The 20,888-nt window shown below is 34.8% G+C and overlaps 1 protein-coding gene across 1 annotated transcript in view; it reads right to left on the bottom strand.

Moving 5' to 3' along the window:
- Nucleotides 1–20,888, bottom strand: part of Cyp20a1 (cytochrome P450 family 20 subfamily A member 1) — a 52,142-nt gene that overhangs the window by 16,460 nt on the left and 14,794 nt on the right. The window contains exons 4-6 of the mRNA XM_027941846.2: nt 20,297–20,439; nt 9,344–9,511; nt 3,494–3,572 (exon numbers count right to left, since the gene is read on the bottom strand). Of these exons, the coding sequence (XP_027797647.2) occupies nt 3,494–3,572; nt 9,344–9,511; nt 20,297–20,439 (390 nt within the window). The remainder of the gene's footprint in view (nt 1–3,493; nt 3,573–9,343; nt 9,512–20,296; nt 20,440–20,888) is intronic.

Below are 20,888 nucleotides of genomic sequence, written 5' to 3' on the forward strand. Positions count from 1 at the left end.
AGTCTCCCCACTTCTGCTCTGGGCTCCTGTAGTCCATCACAAGAGCCAGGCTGATGCTTTACTAAAATATAACTCAGATCATAATTCTGCTAAAGCCATCCACTGGCATCCTATCACACAGTAACAACCTACTCATACAATGGCCTATAACCCACACACATTCTGTTACTCTCTCCAGTCTTCTGAGTTCACCTGCTTCTGCTCCTTTTGCAACCACTTCACATTAGCCATACTGGCTTCAAATATACCAGGAAGAGTCCCATCTCAAAGACTTTGCAATTGTATTTCCTTTACACAAAATAATCTTCCTTTGGACATCTGAGCATTCACACAATATGCAACTATTTGCTCAAAAATAATCTCATCTTGGTGAGGCCTGTCCTAATACTTACTTAAAATTGTAACCTCTCTACCTCCTGATAGTTTTATTTTTTTCTACAGCATTTTTTACTTTTTAACACTCTATTCAATTTACTTTAGACCCTTGTCTGTCTCTTCCCACTAGAATGTGGAGCCATAAGGGCATGATTTTTTATGTTTACTGACATTTCCCCGCACCTAAAACATGTCAGAATATTACAAAATTTCATTAAATATTTATAAAACTGAATGAATTTGATACATCAGTGGTGAAAATGAGCATAAATCAGTAATACCCAAACTTTGTTACACATTAGAATCACGTGGGAAGCTTTTTTAAAAAATAGTAATTCACAAGTCACACATTATACCAAGTAAATCTGAATGCTTGCAGGTAGAGGGAAGGCTTCAATATATATTTTAAAAATTCAGTGTGTAGCAATATTTGGGAATTACTGTTATACATTCTCAGTACTATAAGTACATTAGAATAATTTGGAGAGCACTTCCAAAATAATCTGACTGATTCCCAGGGCTTTGGAGAAATTAGTCCTGAAAAGGGCCTGATGATCAAGTTTTGTTTTAAGTTCCCCAAGGGATTCTAATGTGCAGGTGTTAGGGCAGGCCTAAAATGGCTGTAGTTGGGCTCCCTCGCTGAGATTTCCTGCAGATTATGTTATGTTATGTTTTAAATGTGGAGCCAGGGTTGAGAACCTGCTATGTTATAGGTTAGTCACGGCCAGAAACACTTTGATTCTGTATATATACTCAAGATCGTAAACACTGACTTGTGAGCATGAGCCCCCTTATGTAACCTGTTGGCAATGGGTCTTCTTTGTTTGACCTACATATAAAAAAGGCCTATGGAAAAGACTCCAGGGCTAAATAGAGGCAAATTGGAACTGGCTGGGTGCTAAAGCTGAAACTGGAGGCTGAATAAAGCATGTCTACTATCCTAACTGTCTTGCACCTTCTTTCACCTGCTGGAAGTCAAATCTTTTTCCTAGGTTAGAGACCCCACATGACAGCAGGACAAGTTGGGAATTAGTTGAACAAAGGAAGCTTTGCTCTACTCAAGGGATTCCATTGATAGGTACCAAAACATAATTATTTTCAATAAAAGCTCAAATTTGATTTATGTCCATGTGATAGGCCAAGGAACATAAACAGACAATCTATTTTTATTTGGAATAAAAAAATATTAAATTTTCATTTTATGTTAATTTAACTAATATCTCTGAAATACATTTTTTTTATCAAGAGTACTTAATCCAAATCATCCATAAAGATAATCAGAATGGTAATAAAAACCAAATTGTGTCCATTAAAAGACTTTTTAAAAAAATTTCTGTTGGACATCAAGGTAATCACTAGAATACCAAGCCAATGAGGATAGGGAGTTTATCTCCTGTGCCTAGAATAGGGCCTAGTACATAGTAAACCACAATAAAAATTTGTTAAAAGAATGAAGAGAGGGCTGGGGTTGTAGCCCAGTGGTGGAGTGCTTGACTTGCGTGCGTGAGGCGCTGGGTTCGATCCTCAGCACCACATAAAAATAAATAAATAAAATAAAAATATTGTGTCCATCTACAACTAAAAATAGTTAAAAAAAAGAATGAAGGAAGAGAATCTTGTGAAGCAACAGTATTATACATGAAAATAACCATTATTCCAATGCAGCCCATATTTTTGTTTGTTTTTGAGACAGGGTCCAGGGTCCTATTATAGAAAGAGAGCAAGGTTCTTTTTGTTGTTGTTTTTTGTTTTTTCTTTTGGTGATGCTAGGGATTGAACTCAGGGCCTTGTGCATGCTAAGCAAGCACTCTAACAACTAAGCTATATCCCCAGCCTAAGACAGGGTCTTATTATGTTGGCCAGGCTAGCCTCAAATCCTGGGCTCAAGCAATCCTGCCACCTCAGCCTCCCCAATAGCTGGGACTACAGACACAAGCCACTAGGCTCAGCAAGACTATGCATTTGAATTTACTCTGCCTGCTTCCAAGAAAAGGAATAGAAGCAGGTCAGAATAAAAATATTAAAACATTAAAATCAATCAACCATTGACAGAAAATACAGAACAACAACAACAAAAGACCAAGAGAAAATAAATTGGGGAAGCTATCCTAGTTGCTATTTTTTAGTGTAAATATTATAAAGTCATAATTAATGCTGAACAATTTTGAAAATATTTTTACTCAGTGTTTTAATGGCAAGAATTTTTTGTTGCTATTTTTTTTTTTTTTGTTTTTCACAAATAGCTATATATTACTTAATCATATTGACATTATTTTCTTAGCAATTCCTATAATGTTGGACTCTTAAGTTTATTTTCAGTTTTCTATTTACAGAAATAGTATTACAGGGGCTGGAGTGGTGGCTCAGTGGCAGAGCGCCTGCCTATCATGTGCGAGGCACTGGGTTCGATTCTCAGCCCCACATAAATAGGTAAAATAAAAGTCCATTGACAACTAAAAATTATTAAAAAAAAAAAAAAAGAAATAATATTACAAAAAATAAGGAACAAGAGTAAAGCCTAGGGACAGAGAACTTGACTAGTATGTTCTAGGTCCTAGGTTTGATCCCCAGCACTACACACATAAAAATATTCATGAATATTTTCTTTTTTTTTTTTTAAAGAGAGAGAGAGAGAATTTTTTAATATTTATTTTTCAGTTTTTGGCAGACACAACATCCTTGTTTGTATGTGGTGCTGAGGATCGAACCCGGGCCGCACGCATGCCAGGCGAGCGCGCTACCGCTTGAGCCACATCCCCAGCCCGAATATTTTCTTTTTTCTAGATATTTTATCCATTATTTATGACTCTAATATGTACTGTCAAACTACCTTTTTAGGATTATACCCTTATGTTTTTCATGAATCTAGTAGAGTGTACTCATTTTGCAGTGAGTACTAGAGTATCTTTGTACTTACTCCCTACTTTTTCTTCTCTTTTGTTAAAAAACCAGAAACCAAACCAAACAAAAACCTTGTATTATAGAAAACGTAGGAAAAAAAGCATAAAGAGAAAAAAAATTTATATGACTTGTAATCTCACTATTCAGATATAACCCTAGTAAAACTGGGGCACATATCTTTTTGTCCTTATTAAAAATGAAGAATGACCAAACTTACCATCTTCATATTGTTTTTTCCGAGTTGCACTTTTATCAAGTGACCCATCTAGAAAGCCTTTTCCAATCTCAGACCAAACCTGAAAATAGGAAAACATGTATCTATTATCTGTTATGCACATTTTAAAAATTGTATCCACATTTTCTAAATATAGAACAATGTAAACTAATAAGTAAGAAACTCTTCCCCCACCAACAACTCCAATGATTAAGTCCTCCCTTTTAAGTGACTGCATAACCATTAACTCCATAGTTTGTAGGACAGGGAATCAAATATATTTCAATGGTTTCAGTCAAGGCACTTTCAAACAAATTACAACTGGAAAGTGAAAAGTTCCTTCTTTAAAAAAAAAAAAAAAAAAGCTTTGTGAGAACACTTAATTGACTTGCTTCCCAAATTGTGATCTTTGGAGCCACATTATAAGAACACCTGAAAACATGTTAGAAATCTAGAATTTTTGCCCCACCACTGACTCTACTAAATCAGAACTAGCCTAATGCAATTCTCCAGGAACTAGGGAGAATATTAACCTAGAAGAATTTTGGATCAAAACATTGCCTTAATAAAAACAATAAAGGTAATAATGTCTAACATTTACTAATTAAAAAAAAGAAAAGAAAAAAACCCATAGGAACAGAGGAAAAATGATAGAGCAGCACAGTGTATCCTCCATTTTTTCTTATACTTAATGGCATAAGTAGATAAATAAAAATTCATAGATAATTACAAATTTTTACATCACCTGAAATGTTGATAATCATTGGGTGAGGCCCAGAAAGGGTTAAAAATTAATCTAACATTAGAAATAATTAGCTTGCCTAGCATGCATGAGGGTCAATTCTCAGCACCACATAAAAATAAATAAATAAAGGTATTGTGTCCAACTACAACTAAAAAATAAACATTAAAAAAAAAATAAGAAAGAATTAGCAGCCTAATAGGCTTCCACTGTTTCAAAATTGGATGATTCTCTCATTAAAAACCTAACTTGATTACAACAGAAAAGCTCTGAGCCAGGCACAGTAGACCATGACTGTAATCCCAGCTATGCAGAAGGCTGGGTGAGGCAGGAGGATGGAAAGTTTGGAGCCAGCCTCAATAATTTAGCAAGACCCTCTCTCAAAATAAGAGGGCAAGGGCGGGGGTGGGGTGGGGGAGCGCCTGGGGATATAGCTCAGTTGGTACAGTGCTTGTGGCACATGTACAGGCCCTGGGTCAATCCCCAGCACTACAAAAAAAAAAAAAAGGGGGGGGGCTGGGGTTATAGCTCAGTGGTAGAGTATCTCTGGGTTCAATCCTCAGTACTGCAAAAAAATAAAAATAAGGCTCTGAAAAACTTGGGGAAAAAATATAACACTTATTAATCAATGGCTAAGTATTTAAAAAACAGTAAGAGAGTTAAGGTTCTTAACTCTTACCTTAATCTATACACTTTTCAGATTACTTGAATGTTCAAAAAAAAAAATGGGCTGGGATGTAGCTCAGTTGGTAGACTGCTTGCCTCACATGCACAAGGCACTGGATTCAATCCCCAGCACCACATACAAACACACATAAACTAGTAAAAGTACTATAAAATTAAAAGTAAATGTTTTTATTAGGAATATCCTTAAAGAGTGTTTCTAAAGGAGTCTCTAGGCATGACATAGAACACAGGACAGAATCCATAAGGAAAAATATGAATTGATTAAGCCACATAAAAATATTAACATTTGTGATAGTGAAAAAACACTACAAATAAAAGTAAAAGCAAATGAAATACAAAAATAAGGCGCTCTACAGATTATTAAGAAAAAGAAACATACCAACATAAATATTACAAAATACATAAGAAAGCATTTCACAAAAACAATATGAATGTTTGACAAAATTATAAAGACACATTTAACCTCATAGACGATTTTTAAAATGTAACTTAATAATGAAATATCTTTTTGGGGGGTGGATTAAACTCTGGCCACTTTATCATGATATACACCCCTCAATCCTTTTTTAAAACATTTTTTTAAGTTGTAGGTGGACACATACCCCTATTTTATTTTTATGTGGTGCTGAGGATTGAACCCAGTGATCCACACATGCTAGACAAGCTGTCTACCACTGAGTCACAAACTCCAGCCCAGCTCCCAGTCCTTTTATTTTAAGACAAAGTCCTGCCGAATTATTGAGGATCTTGCTAAATTGCTAAGGCTAGCCTTGAACTTGCAATCCTCCTGCCTCAGCCTCCCTTGTACCTGGGATTATAGATGTGTACCACTGCACTTAGCATAAAATGTCTTTTTTACTTATTACATAGACAAATATTTAATGGACCACTGATCTAAATGTTGTCAAAAGAACTGGGAAAGAGTACACTAATATTGGTGGGGAAATAATTAGGGGAATGTTTTTGGAGGGCAGTTCAGAAACACAGACTGCAACTGAATCTGAGGTGTACATTTTTTCACACTTTAACACCAGTAAATAAGTATGCATTTTAAAACTGATGACATCTGCCAACTATTATCAGCAATGTAGATGAAGTTGTCATTACCTCTGAATTCACAAACTGCTTATTATTACTGGTGCATGACTGGAACAATGGCAACCCCTTGGTGTTACAGACATTAAAAGATCATTTGAGGAATTATATTAAGTTCTGTTTATCATCTAAGCATTTTCTTTGTCAGCTTCTCATAACATTAGTAACAGATTCCTACACAAGAAGATGTACTTTCTTTCTTTCCTTTTTTTTTTTTGTACCAGGGATTAAACCTAGGGCATTTAAAGGCTGAGCCACATCTCCGGCCTTTTTTATATTTTATTTAGAGACAGGGTCTTACTAAGTTGCTTAGGGACTCACTAAGTTGCTGAGACCGGCTTTGAACTCCTACCTCAGCCTCATGAGACACTGGGATTACAGCATGCACCACCGTGCTCGGCCCCATACTTTGAATCTACTCAAAATATCAGATAATTCCAAAATGATAGATATTTACCAGAATAATGGTCCTGTACTTTCTAAAAATGTTGATGTCAAAGCAAATAAACAAACAAAAGACTGAGAAACTGTCCATATTAAAGAAGTTTGATCACTAAAGGTAATGAGCAATGACCTAAGCTGAGCCTTGAGTTTGGGGAAGAGGAAACTATAAGAGCATTACTGGGATAACTGAAGAAATTTGAATATAGATTCTGGATGAGCTAACAGGATTGTATCAGTGTTAAACTTAACAAGTTGTCACTATATAAGAAAATATCCTTGTTTTAGGAAATACAGACTGAGGATATTCAGAGATAAAACATCCATTTTGCTCTTAGATAGTTCTGGAAAGGGGGAAGGAAAGGATACATAGATGGATTGGATGTATGAATGAATGTATGGGTAGACAGACAAACAGATGGACAAATGCATAAAAAAATCAAATGGAACAAAATGTAAACAACCACTGTATTGGGTTGTAAAGGGTATGTGGGAGTTCCTGTATAAGCTGTAACTTTTCTGTAAGTTTGAATAAATTTCTGCTTTGAAGTTATATGGAAAGAAAGAAAAGGGAAGAAAAGGAAAATAGCATAAAAACATGTAGGATATCAGTGGTTAGAAGAAAATCTTGGAAGCAATGGTAGAAGTCTCTTTTTAAAAATGCTCTTTTGTCAACAATTAAATTTAAAAATTGATTCTTCATTAAATGAGAAGATATTTTAGGAAATACCTAGCCAATTTCTTTTGCCAAGGGACATAGCATAGTTTATTCCAGGAAGTGGAATTTAAAATGATTTTCAGGAAGACCACAGGTCTGAGACCAGCCTCAGCAACTTAGCAAGACAATGTCTTGAGAGGAAAAAATAAAAAGGGCTGGGGATGTAGCTTAGTGGTACAATCCACTAGTATCTCCAGGTACAATCCCTAGTATTAGTACTGCCAAAAAAATATTTTCCACTTTAGTTTTTAAAAAAATATTTATTTTTTAGTTATAGATGAACACAATATATTTATTTTATTATTTTTTTAATGTGCGCTGAGGATTGAACCCAGTGCTTCACTCATGCTAGGCGAGCGCTCTACCTCTGAGCCACAACCCCAGCCCCCCCACTTTAATTTTTATATGCCTGAATATATAAAAGTTTTATGAAAAAAAAAATTTTTGTTTTGTGTTTTAAACCATCAGACAAAAGCAGTGAGGTTATTTTAACAGCAAAAAGTATATTATTAAACAGAGACAGGGTATTAACCTACAGTTTCTGGAGAGTTTTGTTTAGAACACATTATTTAGATTAAGATTATTCAATCTTTTTTATACATTTTAATAAAGGGAATAATTTCTCAGATCTGAAATGTGGTAGATTTCAACAAAATAATCTAAATATGATTTCAACTAAATAATCTAATGTTGAGACTGATTTAAAAAAGAAAAAATTCCATATATGAATCTAGAAAAGGCAAACAATAATTCAGTTACAGATTGAATTTTCTTGCTTCTAATCATATTTACCTCATTAGTATTTTTATGTTCCACTGACTTTGTTGAACTTCTTCCTATGTATGACATAATCTAGTTCTATTAAGCACAGTTTGTCTCCTTATTCTAGAATTCAATATTACTTTTATAACATACTATTAAGTATTAAAAGAAAAATTATTTAGTCACATACTTTTTACATTTCAAAAAGTATTTGCTTAAAAAAAGCAATTCTTGGGGTTGGGGATTTAACTCAGTATCAGAGCACTTGTCTAGCATGCACAAAGCCCTGAGTTTGAACCTAGGCAAAAAAAAAGTAATTTTTTAGCTGGGCATAGTGGCACACACCTGTAATCCCATCAACTCAGGAAGCTGAGGCAGAAGGATTGCAAGTTCAAGGCCATTTTAGTAATCCAGCAAGACTATCTCTCAAAGGGAAGAGGGAAAAGTTATGAGGATAGAAAAGATGGTGGACTGAGATGGACATCATTACTCTAGGTACATGTATGATGGCACAAATGATGTGTCTCTACACTGTGTAACAACCAGAGAATTGAAATGTTACACTCCATTTGTGTATGATGAGTTGAAATGGATTCTGCTGTCATGTACAACTAAGTAGAACAAATAAAAAAAAAAACAAAACTAAGAAAATAGAAATGAGAGAAACAAACATCTCTCTAGATAGAACTCCAATGAATCAAAGGAGGACAGGAGACAAATTCATCTGCTGCTTGATCCTCAACCCCAAGAGCCATATCTCCTTAATTAATAGGTTTCACTGTAACACTTCCATACATGCATATATTGTGTTTTAATTATATCTACCCTCCGTAGGAGGTATATTTTGAAGTTTTCATTCCTTTACTTTGTTTATGAATGTGTAATAGTAAATAATTTCATTTGTTTATCTTACATTTTACTGGATTGAATACTGCTTAAGAATAGAGACTTACTGGAGGGAATAGAAATGGTGTAACCACCTTGGAAAACAATGTAACGCTATCTTCTAATGTCAAACCTTAATATACTCTAATATCTAGCAATTTCATTTCTAGATATATATGCAAGACAGATATAAACAACATGGGATTTGTGTAAGTGCATTCATGATACTAAAACCTGAAAACAAATACCCATAATGAAAAAGAATAAATTTTAAAGAAAAGAAAAAGGGTGGTTAAGCACTCCTGGTTTCCATCTCTACTTACACACACACACACACACACACACACACACACACACCCCACACAAAAGCAATTCTTAAATTTTTTTTTAAAAAGAGTTATTTTAGCTCATATTGTTCTTTTTAGGTCAAAACAAGAAGCTTAACTTTTCTTGAGAGGCAAAGTCAGCATTTTATCATCCAGTGTGATGAAAACAATAATTTTAAATTTGTCACTAGACTTACTGTGCCATGATTCTTTTGGAAGCGAATGACTTCCTGGTCATCTTCAAATGTACTACCCATTACTATCTGTGTAACAGACTTCATAGCAAAACCAAGCATATGCTGGCTGAGGGGTACATGCTGGGTCTCTGGGTAGGAGAGCCATTTGTCTAATAATTCTTCTGAAAGCTGAAAGAAAACAGACAGCCACATCAATTTATTCTTTCTTCTCAATAAATCTTAGAACAACTCAGCAAATAGATTCATTTCATGGCATACACAGTTCAACTCCAGAACCAAAGTAAGCATCAGGTATTTCAGACTCTGGCTCCACATGTAATCCCTTTTCAACATCAGGTTCAACTTCTGTTAAAGAGCAGATCTGCAAAGCAAAATGGAACCACCACAACAATATAAACAGAAAATGTAAATTAAAAATTCAAACACAGAAAAAACTCAAACCTAATGGAAACCGAAGAGACCAAAATCTTAGCATCTACTTAAAAATAGTAGAGGTTTAGGGGCTGGGGTTATGGCTCAGAGGTAGAGCACTTGCCTACCACGCGTGAGGCACTGGGTTCGATTCTCAGCACCACATATAAATAAAATAAAGATATGGTGTCCACCTAAAAAATAAACATTAAAAAAATAGAGGTTTACCAGATATTCTAATAAACATGAATCATGTTTATTGATTGCTTCTGTATGCTTTAAAACAGGTGCCTCTTAGAGCCTCTCTGTCATTCCTTTATTCACCAAACATGCATTAACTACATGGTAGAGTACAAATAATATGAAGTAAAACGATCACAGACTTTGTAGTCAGAAAAATCTTTTTATATTTTTACCAGGGATTGAACCCAGGGGTTCTTAACCTCTAAGCCACATCCCCAGCTCTAGAAAAATCTTGATTTTATTTCTGGCTCTGACACTTGGAAGTAAAGTGGCTTCAGGAAATGTGCTTAACCTAAAGTTTAGATACTTGAACAGTTCAGCTAGAGTGACACCTGCTAACTTGCATGGTTGTTGTGACAGGGATGAATATAACCACGTCACATAATGTAGTAAAGGTTCTGTGAGCTACTATATGGAAAGTTCCTACCATGTTAGGAACTCAAATTAAGTTCCTTTTCCATGTCAATTCTATGAAAGTTTCATTATAGTATAAAGGATTAAAATTAACTTTTGTGAGAAAAAGAATATTCAGAATGAAAAGATTTAGCATTACAGAGATTTCTCCTATTTAAAATGAAACATTTGGGGGCTGGGGTTGTGGCTCAGTGGTAGAAAGCTTGCCTAGCATGCCTGAGGCATTGGGTTTGATCCCCAGCACCACATAAACAAACTAAATAAACAAGATAAAGGTATTGTGTCCATCTACAACTAAATTTTTTTTTTTAAATTAAAGTCAAACATTTGGAAATAAAACTTGTTTTTTGGAAAAGAGAAGTCTTAATGATTCTAATCCAGGTTAACTGAATTGATTCAGTTAATATACTTTTTAAAAAAAAATTTTAGTTATGGATGGACATAATACCTTTATTTATTTATATGTGGTGCTAAAGATTGAGCCCAGTGCCTCATGCATGCTAGGCAACTGCTCTACCACTGAGCCACAACACCAATCCAGTTAATATACTTATAATAGAACTCTCAGGAGCCTGTCTGCAGTCCTGGTTACAATGGAGGCTAACTGAGGAGGATCCCTTGAACCCAGGAATTCAAGACCGCCTGAGCAACATAGTAAGACACTGTCTCAAAAAAGAAATAAGGAAAAGATAAGGAAAGAATGAATTAAAAATGAACTCAAATTTGAGTGAAGTATAACATGAAAATAGTGATCAAAATACAATATAACTACATAACTTAAAAATTACTTTTAGGCTGGAGGTGTAGCTTGATGAATGAGCACTTGCCTAGCATATACAAGGCCCTAGGTTGGATTCCCATCAACATACACGCATGCATGTGCACACTCAAAATTTACTTTCAAGTTACCAACAAAATGATTCCACACACAATAGTTGCCCAAGATGTGTAATTTCAACTGGTCTAAAAATATTAAACAAAAATGCCAGAAATAATTAACAAGTTTTAAAGTGTGCCTTTTTGAGTAGTGTGATAAAATCTCACACAGTCATGCTTTGTCCTGCCCAGTATGTGAATCATTCCTTCATGCAACACATTCATATAGTACGTACTACCTGCCCTGTTAGCCAAATAGTAGACACTTATCTAAAGAAGAAACACAAATGGCCAACAAACAGTAGACACTTATCTAAAGAAGAAATACATATGGCCAACAAATACATAAAAAAAGTCCTTCATCATTAACAATTAGGGAAATGCAAATCAAAACTACACTGAGATTTCATTTCTCACCAGTCAGAATGGCAGTCATCAAGGATACAAACAATAAGAAATGGTAGGATGTAGAGAAAAGGGACACTTTTATACTGTTGGTGGAACTGTAAATTAGTAGAAGCACTATGGAAATCAATATGGAAGTTCCTCAAAAGACTAGGAATAGAACCACCATAAGACCCAGCAATACCATTCCTTGATTTTATTCTAAAGAATTAAAGTCATCATACTACCATAATATATGCATACCCATGCTTATAGCAGCACAATTCACAATAGCCAAACTATGGAATCAGCCTAATGTGTCTGTCATTGGAAGAATGGACTTAAAAAAATATATATAGTATATATAAACCTTGGTGTTTTATTCAGCCTTAAAGAGTAATGAAATTATGCCAATTGCAGGAAAATGGAAGAAACTTGAGAACATTATGTTAAGCAAAATAAGCCAAACTCAGAAAGTCAAGGGTCACATATTTTCTCTCATATGTGGAAGCTAGAGAGGAAAAAAGGAAAAGAAAGGTGGTGGTGGGGGAATCCCATGAAAATCAAAGGGAAATCACTAGAAGAAGACCAGGGAATGGAGGAGTGGAGGAAAAGGGGAAATATTGTGGAATGATATTGACCAAATTATATTGTTTTATTATGTGCATGTATGAATATGAAACAACAAATCCCACTATTATGTACAATTATAATGTACAAATAAAAATATGGAGAAAAATAAAAAATATCTCTCCAAATTTTGTCTTGCGTTATTTATGTACCTTTACATGGCTAAGAGTTCTGTTAATTAGATCTAGTGATTTAACAGTTATGGTTGAGTGTCTATGCTAAAATATTTACTACCAGCTACCTTAATATCATGCATAAATCTCATGTTTATGAGTATAAATTGTAAAGACCCAACAAATGTATCTATTTAATCTTATCATGAATATTCAATAAAAATATAATCATCTATAGACATCCTCAGAATGTTAAGATTAAAATACTGCACAGGTAACTCAGAAGTAGAGTACTCATCTAACATGCACAAGGCCCTGGGTTCTATGCCCAGTATTGAAAATAAATAAATTAATTAATCAATAGCTAAATGGGGCATGGTGGTGCATGGGGTGGCTGAAGCAGGAGGATCTCCTAAGCTCCAGAACTGGAAACCAGTCTGGCAACATTACAAGACTAAAACATTTTAAAAATTTGTGTTAATTTTAACTAACATAATATTATATGACAGAAAAATAAAGCTTAAAATGAATTTCTACTTGGAGGCAGGTTTATAATTCAATAGATAAGACATTAGCATATACACATAATCTTTCAGAAAAATATAAATTTCCTTTTTTTTAAAAAAAGCGTTTATTAGCAGGTGAGAGCTGTAGATCAGTGATAGATCACTTGCCTAGTACTGTGAGGCACTGGGTTCAAACCTCAACACCACATAAATAAATAAATAAATAAATAAATAAACAAATAAACAAATAAATAAAATAAAGGTATTGTGTCCATCTTCAGCTAAAAAATATATTTTTTAAAGTGGTTAGAAATTTATTTAGTAATTATTGTGAAATAATTAGAATTTCAGAGACGTGATTGTGTGTGCGTGTGTGTGTGTGTGTGTGTGTGTGTGTTTTCCTGGGATCAAACCTAGAGCTTCAAACGTGCTAGACAATTGCTCTACCACTGAGCTACACGCCCAGCAAGGCAAAGCAGGTAATTTTTAATTCCACCTTACATTAGGATATTATTAACTGCAAGACTAAAGAAAATTTAAAGAAAGAAAACCAACCAAACAAAATATATCCTAGGGGAGTAGAACTGGCCTATCAGCCTTGTGGATAAGTATAAAGCTCTAGAATCAAGTGATTGGAATCAAATCCTAATCCTACTACTTTTTTTATTAGCCATACGACCTTGGACAAGCTACTTAAATATTCTGTGCTTCATTTTCTTCATCTGTAAAAAGAGGGAAACAATAATACCTACCTATAAAGTTCTTGTGAGGATTAAATGAGTTAATGCAAGCTATTAAATCAATTAATTCAATAATTTTGTCTATTAATATTACTAAGCTATCAATTAAGCAGATTCTAGATAATAGCTATAAATTCTAAATTCCAGAAATACTTGTTTAATCAGAATATGGCCCAGAAATCACAGGAATATACAGGATTAAAGCACAGAAAGAGAAATTACACTCACAGAATTAAAGTGGAGGTTTATACACAGCGTTGAAGCAAAGATGGGCAGGACAGGAAGGAATCAGAATTCACAGGACAGAGATGACAGATTAATCATTAGAGGATTTAGTCTGAATGCAGAACTCACATCTAAACAAAAAAAGGAGAAAAAAAACCAAAAAAGTTTACTGTGGCAATATGAAACATAACAACTTATTTTAAGGTAATAATTCTGGTAAATAGTGCTGTTCTACCTGGTCTTAAAGAAACCATTGGTGGGCTGGGGTTGTGGCTCAGTGGTAGAGTGCTTGCCTAGCATGTGTGAGGCACTGGTTCAATTCTCAGTACCACATATAAACAAATAAATAAAATAAAGGTCCATCAATGACTAAAAATTTTTAAAAAAGAAAAGAAACCATTGGTGAGCCGGATGCTGTGACGCACGCCTATAATTCCAGCAACTAAGGAGGCTGAGGCAGGAGGAATATGAGTCCAAAGTCAGTCTCAGCAACTTAGTGAGGTCCTAAAGCAACTCAATGAGCTACTGTCTCTAAATAGAATACAAAAAGGGCTAGAGATGTGGCTCAGTGGTTAAGCACCACTGGTTCAATCCCTGGTACAAAAAAAAAAAAAAGAAAGAAAGAAATCATTGGTGGGGAGAAGAAAGATGCTCTGACAGCAGCACTTCTTACTATGTTTTTGCTGATTAATTATTTAATTGCTATTTCTGACTAATTCCTAATTTAGTACCTGGCTGTGCAATAGAGTTGACAACATAAACCTATCAGACAGATTTCTCACATACAGATCTAGTATATGAACCAAACCCTGAAAACATGATGGCAGGAAATGTGAAAATTGGGAACTAATTTTCCACCTGGATTTGTCTTTGCTTGAGAGAAGAAAAGGATAGAATATAAACAAAAGAGAAAGTTTGGAAAATGGAGGCTGTCATAAAAGATATAGAAATTGAGAATTATATATTTTGAAACATAGAAGACAGAATCATTAAGGCTTTTAACAATAATTACTGAAAAAAAAAAAAAAAGGTGCTTCCATCACTGAAAGCAAAACAAAGCAAAATGAACAAAATTCCCTGGAGACATGCACACAAAAGTATTTCTTACTGACAACTGTTACATGTTCAGATGGAATAAAAAGGAAGATTCTAATTGGTGGATGCTCAGAAAGAGGTGCCATAACTGTTTCTGGGGAGGTCAGTGAACAGTGACAGCAACAGTTGTGGCAATCAAAGCAGGTCGCCTGAGAGACTCTGAGAACTCCACAGGTGAGCACAGCTGATATAACACCCCGGGATACAAAACAGCAATGATAACAAGGAGGCCTGGAAATCTGGATACATGAGTGTCTTGACAGCCCTGAGAATACTGGCCACCAGTTACAAACTGCGAACTCAAAGGGATACAAAATAATCAGCAGTAAGCCATAGTTAAAGGTCTTGTCCCATCTGCTCTTAGATGCAAAACTGCAGAGAGGAACCAACATTTTAATTCATGCTTACAGTGCCATCAGAAAGCCAGCCTCAAGTCTTAAATGGAAAATGTTTGAGTTTCGAATAGAACTCCAATAAGGGAAAAGATGGCTTTAAACATAAACCAAATGTAATATTGGAAAGCTGATAGCATAAAGAGTCAATATAGGTGTCCTTTTAAGAATTACTAGGTTTTTTTTTTTTTTTTTTTTAAAAAGCTACCAAACTGCTTATACTATACAGGCAGAACATTTTTAGGAGGAATAAACAAAGTTATAGAAGAGAAGAAGAAAAAGAAATGGAAACTCATCATTTGTCTACTACCTGCTAAATATTGATAAGGCCTTTAAATATCATGTCTGCATTGGTATTATGTCTGAGATTTGATTTAATATAACCTAAAGAAGACAGGATAAGTATGGGTATAAATAAAGTAACACTGAATGAAAATTAATAACTATTAAAGTTTGGTGATGAGCACATGAATGGTCATTATGCCAGTCTCTCTGTTTTTGCTTCTTCAAAATTTTCCAATACTGAAAAATTTACTAATCTATATAATGTGAAAACAAGTTGGGTGTGTTTGTACATTTTTGAGTAAATGTAGGTTCAATCTCTATAGAACACAAACTTCAATATAACCCTCCAAATGAGACACTAACAATTCTGCATGAAAGAGGAAAACATACTACCTGAGTTGGAAACTTTGATAAAGAGGTGTCATTTCAGAGGATCAGAAAAAATATAAGCAAGGAGAAATGTTCATAGAACAGAAGAATGTGGAGGGGAGGCAGCCAGCAAATACACAAGAGGAAAAACTACTTGTCACACAAAAGGCAAGGAAAGGTATTGAGTGGTTACTAGGTCCTAGGACCTGTTGTTAGGTGTTGTACATGATTATCTCATAGAATCCCCACCATGATTTGTAATGTGGATGTTCTTAGCCCACAAGGGTCAAGTATGCATAAAGATCATGCAGATACCAAATAATAGCAAGGCGCAAAGCCTCTGCTACCTGATGCCCAGGCTTAACAGTCTTTCATTATACAATAATGCTATCTTTCCAAAAAGCTACATTAAATATACAACAATAAAAAGCTTTGTTTCAAGTATAAGATTAGGAAAATAATCTAAGATGGGAGAGAAAGAGGAGAAAATTGATTACTCTTGCTATGTAAGTATACCCGGGTTGTTATGGAAGTTTAGAGAGGGTACACAGGGAGAATATACTTAACTACACTGGAGGTTTGAATAGAGTTAGCCAGGGAGGGTTTGGAAAAATGTTTCAGAGAAGAAAATAAGAGAATAGACCCATGGAAGTTAAAAGAAGAGTTAAAGAACTGAGGAACTTTAAACTGACCAGTGTTTGGTCAGTGATTTAATAGACATTTACTAAGAGCCTGCTCTACACCAAAAGTCAAATATACAGTAGTAATCAGAATAGTCCCCGCTTTCAAGAAACACAAACTTCAGTGATACATTAAAAGAATTACAAATCAGACTGGGAATGTTTCCCAGTGGTAGAGCACTTGTTGGACATGCATAAGGCCCTGGGTTAAATTCTGAGCCCACCTCTCACATACACACAATACAAACAGGGAAAAATGATGTGAAAGAAAGACAGTGTGTCACGATAGCACCTGAAAAGGGATGGTGGGATGATCAGAGACAGCTTCTTCGGGAAAGTGGCATTTAAAGTAGAACCTGGGGGCTGGGGTTGTGGCTTAGGAGTACAGTGCTCATCTAGCAAGTATGAGGCACTGGGTTCAATCCTCAGCACCACATAGTAATAAAATAAAGATATTGTGTCCATTAAAACTAAAAAATAAATGTTAAAAAAAAGAAGAAGAAGAAGAATAAAGTAGGACCTGGCTGGGCACAGTAATCCCCGAGACTCAGGAGGCTAAGGCAGGAGTATCCCAAGTTTGAGGCTGGCCTCAGCAACTTACTGTTATTTTGAGACAGTGTCTCAAAATAAAAAATGGAAAAAGGGACAGTGTGTAGTTTAGTGGTAAAGTGCCCCTGGGTTCAATCCCTAGTACCAAAAATAAGTAAATAAATAAACTAGGACCTGAAGAATGCACATGCATTAACTGGATGTGTGGATGATGAGGGAGACATTCCAGGCCATGGAAACAGCATATACAGAGGGCCTGAAGAAGAGAAAAAGATATGTCTGAAGAAATAAAAGGCAAGTACGGCTAAAGTATACACACAAAAGAGGATGCAGGAAACGAGGCTGGAAAGGTAGGCATGCAAACTATACATACTCTCCAAAACTACATTAAAAACTCTGGAGTTTTTCCCAAGAACACAGAGAAAACTGAAGATTTTTGTGAAGGGAATAGTAGGAGGTGTATTTTGAATGTTTCTATTCTAAAGGGTTCTAGACTTAGAATCTACAGCTACCAAAGGGTCTATACATAGAATCCATGGGTCCACGAATTTAGATGAGGGGAAAATTAATTTTTCTCTAATCTCTTACATAAAATTTATCTTTTCCTCAATTATGATTATAAGCCCTTTGATTTTTTAACCAATACAAATCTCAAAATACTTAAACATTGTATTATAGTTATTATAAAAATCTCAAATTCATGGTTTTATCCCTCACAACATACTACTTTAAAGTCACAGAAGTTTTTAGAAGCACTTACATGTTATTTAATATATTAATAATGATGCATGTATATTATAAGATTACAAGTATTTAAAAAAATAACACTTTGATGACTGCATTGGTTTCCTTTGTAGCTAATTATTTTAAAATGTTATTCTCAGGGCTGAGGATGCAACTCAATTGTGGAGCATTTGCCCAGCATACTACATGCTCAGCACGGGGAGCGGGGCAGGGAGAAAAAATTATTCTGAATGAAGTCCAAAGGTTTCACTAAATCACCAGGAGTTCACGTCATAAAAAGAACCTCTGCAGAGGGCTGGGGTTGTAACTCAGTGGTAGAGCACTTGCCTAGCAAGTGTGAGGCACTGGGGTCGATCTTCAGCACCACATAAAAATAAATAAAGGTATTGTGTCTATCGACATCTTAAAAAAAAAAAAAAAAAAAAGAACCCCTGCAGAGGATGGAAAACAGATGGGGAGAGGGAACCACAAAGAAAGGAGAGGAACAACCAATTCAAGTTAAAAAAAAAAATTATGAAAATTTAAGCTACAGCAGTAGCAATGCTGATGAAGACTAGACCAATTTGAAGATAATAAGGAGGTCAAATTATTCTTCTCAAATGTGATTTTCAAATAAGATTATCATCAAAAATTTATAATACAATTGTAAATTTAAAATGCAGAGTTTATTCATATAGTATTATGCTGATTATACTAAAATTCTATTGTGCAAAGAAAACACTGGAACATTATAAAGTATTAAAAAATGTTAAACATGGTTATTACTGGATGATGAATAGTATTAAAAATGCTATTTTTTCCTTTGGATTCATCTAAAATTTACCATATTTTATAAAATAACTATAATAAAAAACAATTTTAAAGTTATTTTGGAAAAATGTTAATGAAATGAAAAAATGCTTATGGTATGTTTTGAAATAAAAAGTATGTGAACTTATGTATATAGTATGATCTCAAAAATATATTAATATTCATATATTGTGATATAGTGAAATTATGGGTAACTTCTTTTTTTTAATATTTATTTTTTAGTTGTAGTTGGACACAATACCTTTATTGATTTTTATGTGGTGCTGAGGATCGAACACAGGGTCTTGGACATGCGAGGCGAGTGCTCTACTGCTGAGCCACAACCCCAGGCCCATGGGTAACTTCTTTATGTTAGATTTTCCATGTTTATTACAGTAACCAAACAATACTTTTATAAATTATATTAATTAAAGAAGGCATAGATGGAAAAGAAAAAGGATTCTTTGGGTTGAGGGCACAGCTTAGTGGTAAAGTGCTTGCCTGGCATATGTGAGGCTCAGGATTCAATCCTTAGCACTGGGGGGAGGGGAGGATTTCTTATGGTTTAAGATCAGATGGAACAAAGGACTGAGATAGGCTAGGGGTAGAGCTCAGTTGGTAGAGTGCCTGCCTCACATGCACAAGGCCCTGGGTTCAATCCCCAGCACCACAAACAAAAAAAGGACTGAGATGACTACAGTCTATTGGTGGGGAATAGGACGCTGAAGGAGTCCACATGTTAGGGGCTCTCATCTCAGTAAAGCAAGAAATCTACGGCAAGCAAGGGGTTGGGTATGACTGGCAGTACTAAAATAAGGGTTAAGGTTTGGAAGAGTCCTGTGGAAATTCAGAGAAATGTCAGATAACACACTGCTCAGCAAGATCTTGAGTGACAAAAGTAAAATGCTATGGATTACTATTCTGGTTCTCAGACTTTGGAACTTTCCTCTACTCTATTAGACTTCCTTTCACTTGTCTATTAATTAATATTTGATTGCTTCTTTATATTATCCTACACTTCCCTCCCCCTTTTCTTTATTTTACTCTAGCTTCCACATACGAGAGAAAACATTTGACTTTTGAGTTTGGCTAATTTCATTTATCAATATATTCTCCATTTCTATCCATTGACTGGCAAATGCCATAAATTCTTTCTTTCTTTCTTTTTTTAAGGGATTGTTTTAAGTGATTTCAGATCATGTTTTAGCAAACACTGGCTTTAGAAGCTGGCCTAAAAACAATGGAAAAATGGATAAAACTTCATATAGTCTCTCTGTTCCCATCACTCTGACTTACACACTGAGTCTAGATGTTCAGATGTTTGTTTTGTGGGGTTTTTTGGTGGGCATGTGTTCTTTTGTTGGTTTTGTTTTAAAATCTCAGGAGAATAAAAATCAGCTTAGAAAAACAGGTGAAAAAAGAGTGGCAAAGTCAGGGCACACCAACAGTTTAAAAATTCACTATTCTCTACATTGCAGAACATCAGACCAAACTACAGGGCACCTTACCTTCAGCAGGAGAGCAAAATTACTCTGCAGAGACTTAGTCACACCATTTTCATACAATTTTTTCCTCAGGTGGTTTTCACTTCCACTCCCATTGCCAGATTGGTATTTCAATAACGACTTTAGCATGGTTTCAAAAGGGTCCACTGAAACAGAGAGATTATTTTTAAATAAAAATAATCACCTCAAAATAAAAACCCAACAAATATGTCTAGCAAAAAAAAATAAAGAAATAGGGAAGCAAGGGATGATAGCCCAGAGTACAACAATTTTTTTCACACTTCTTTAACAATCTTTCCAAAATGTGAACAGTTCAAGAGTCAACTAGCTAATCAGATTCCCAAAAACATTTATGACCCGTTATTTTTTGTTACAAAATGCTACCTTTATCCTTTGTACTTGGTTTGTCTTATTTGCTTATGAATTACCTCCTCTACCCCATCAATCTGTCTAATCCTATCACAGAACAAAATTCTTTAAATTAATATGGCTTTACTATATACTATACTATCTGATAGTACAAAGTTTTTCTTTGTTAATATCTTTTTTAGATTTATCCTGGCTGCTCATGTAAATTTTACACTTCCAGATGCAC

The sequence above is a fragment of the Marmota flaviventris genome, chromosome 11, assembly GCF_047511675.1.
Source record: "Marmota flaviventris isolate mMarFla1 chromosome 11, mMarFla1.hap1, whole genome shotgun sequence".
Classification (NCBI taxonomy): Eukaryota; Metazoa; Chordata; class Mammalia; order Rodentia; family Sciuridae; genus Marmota; species Marmota flaviventris.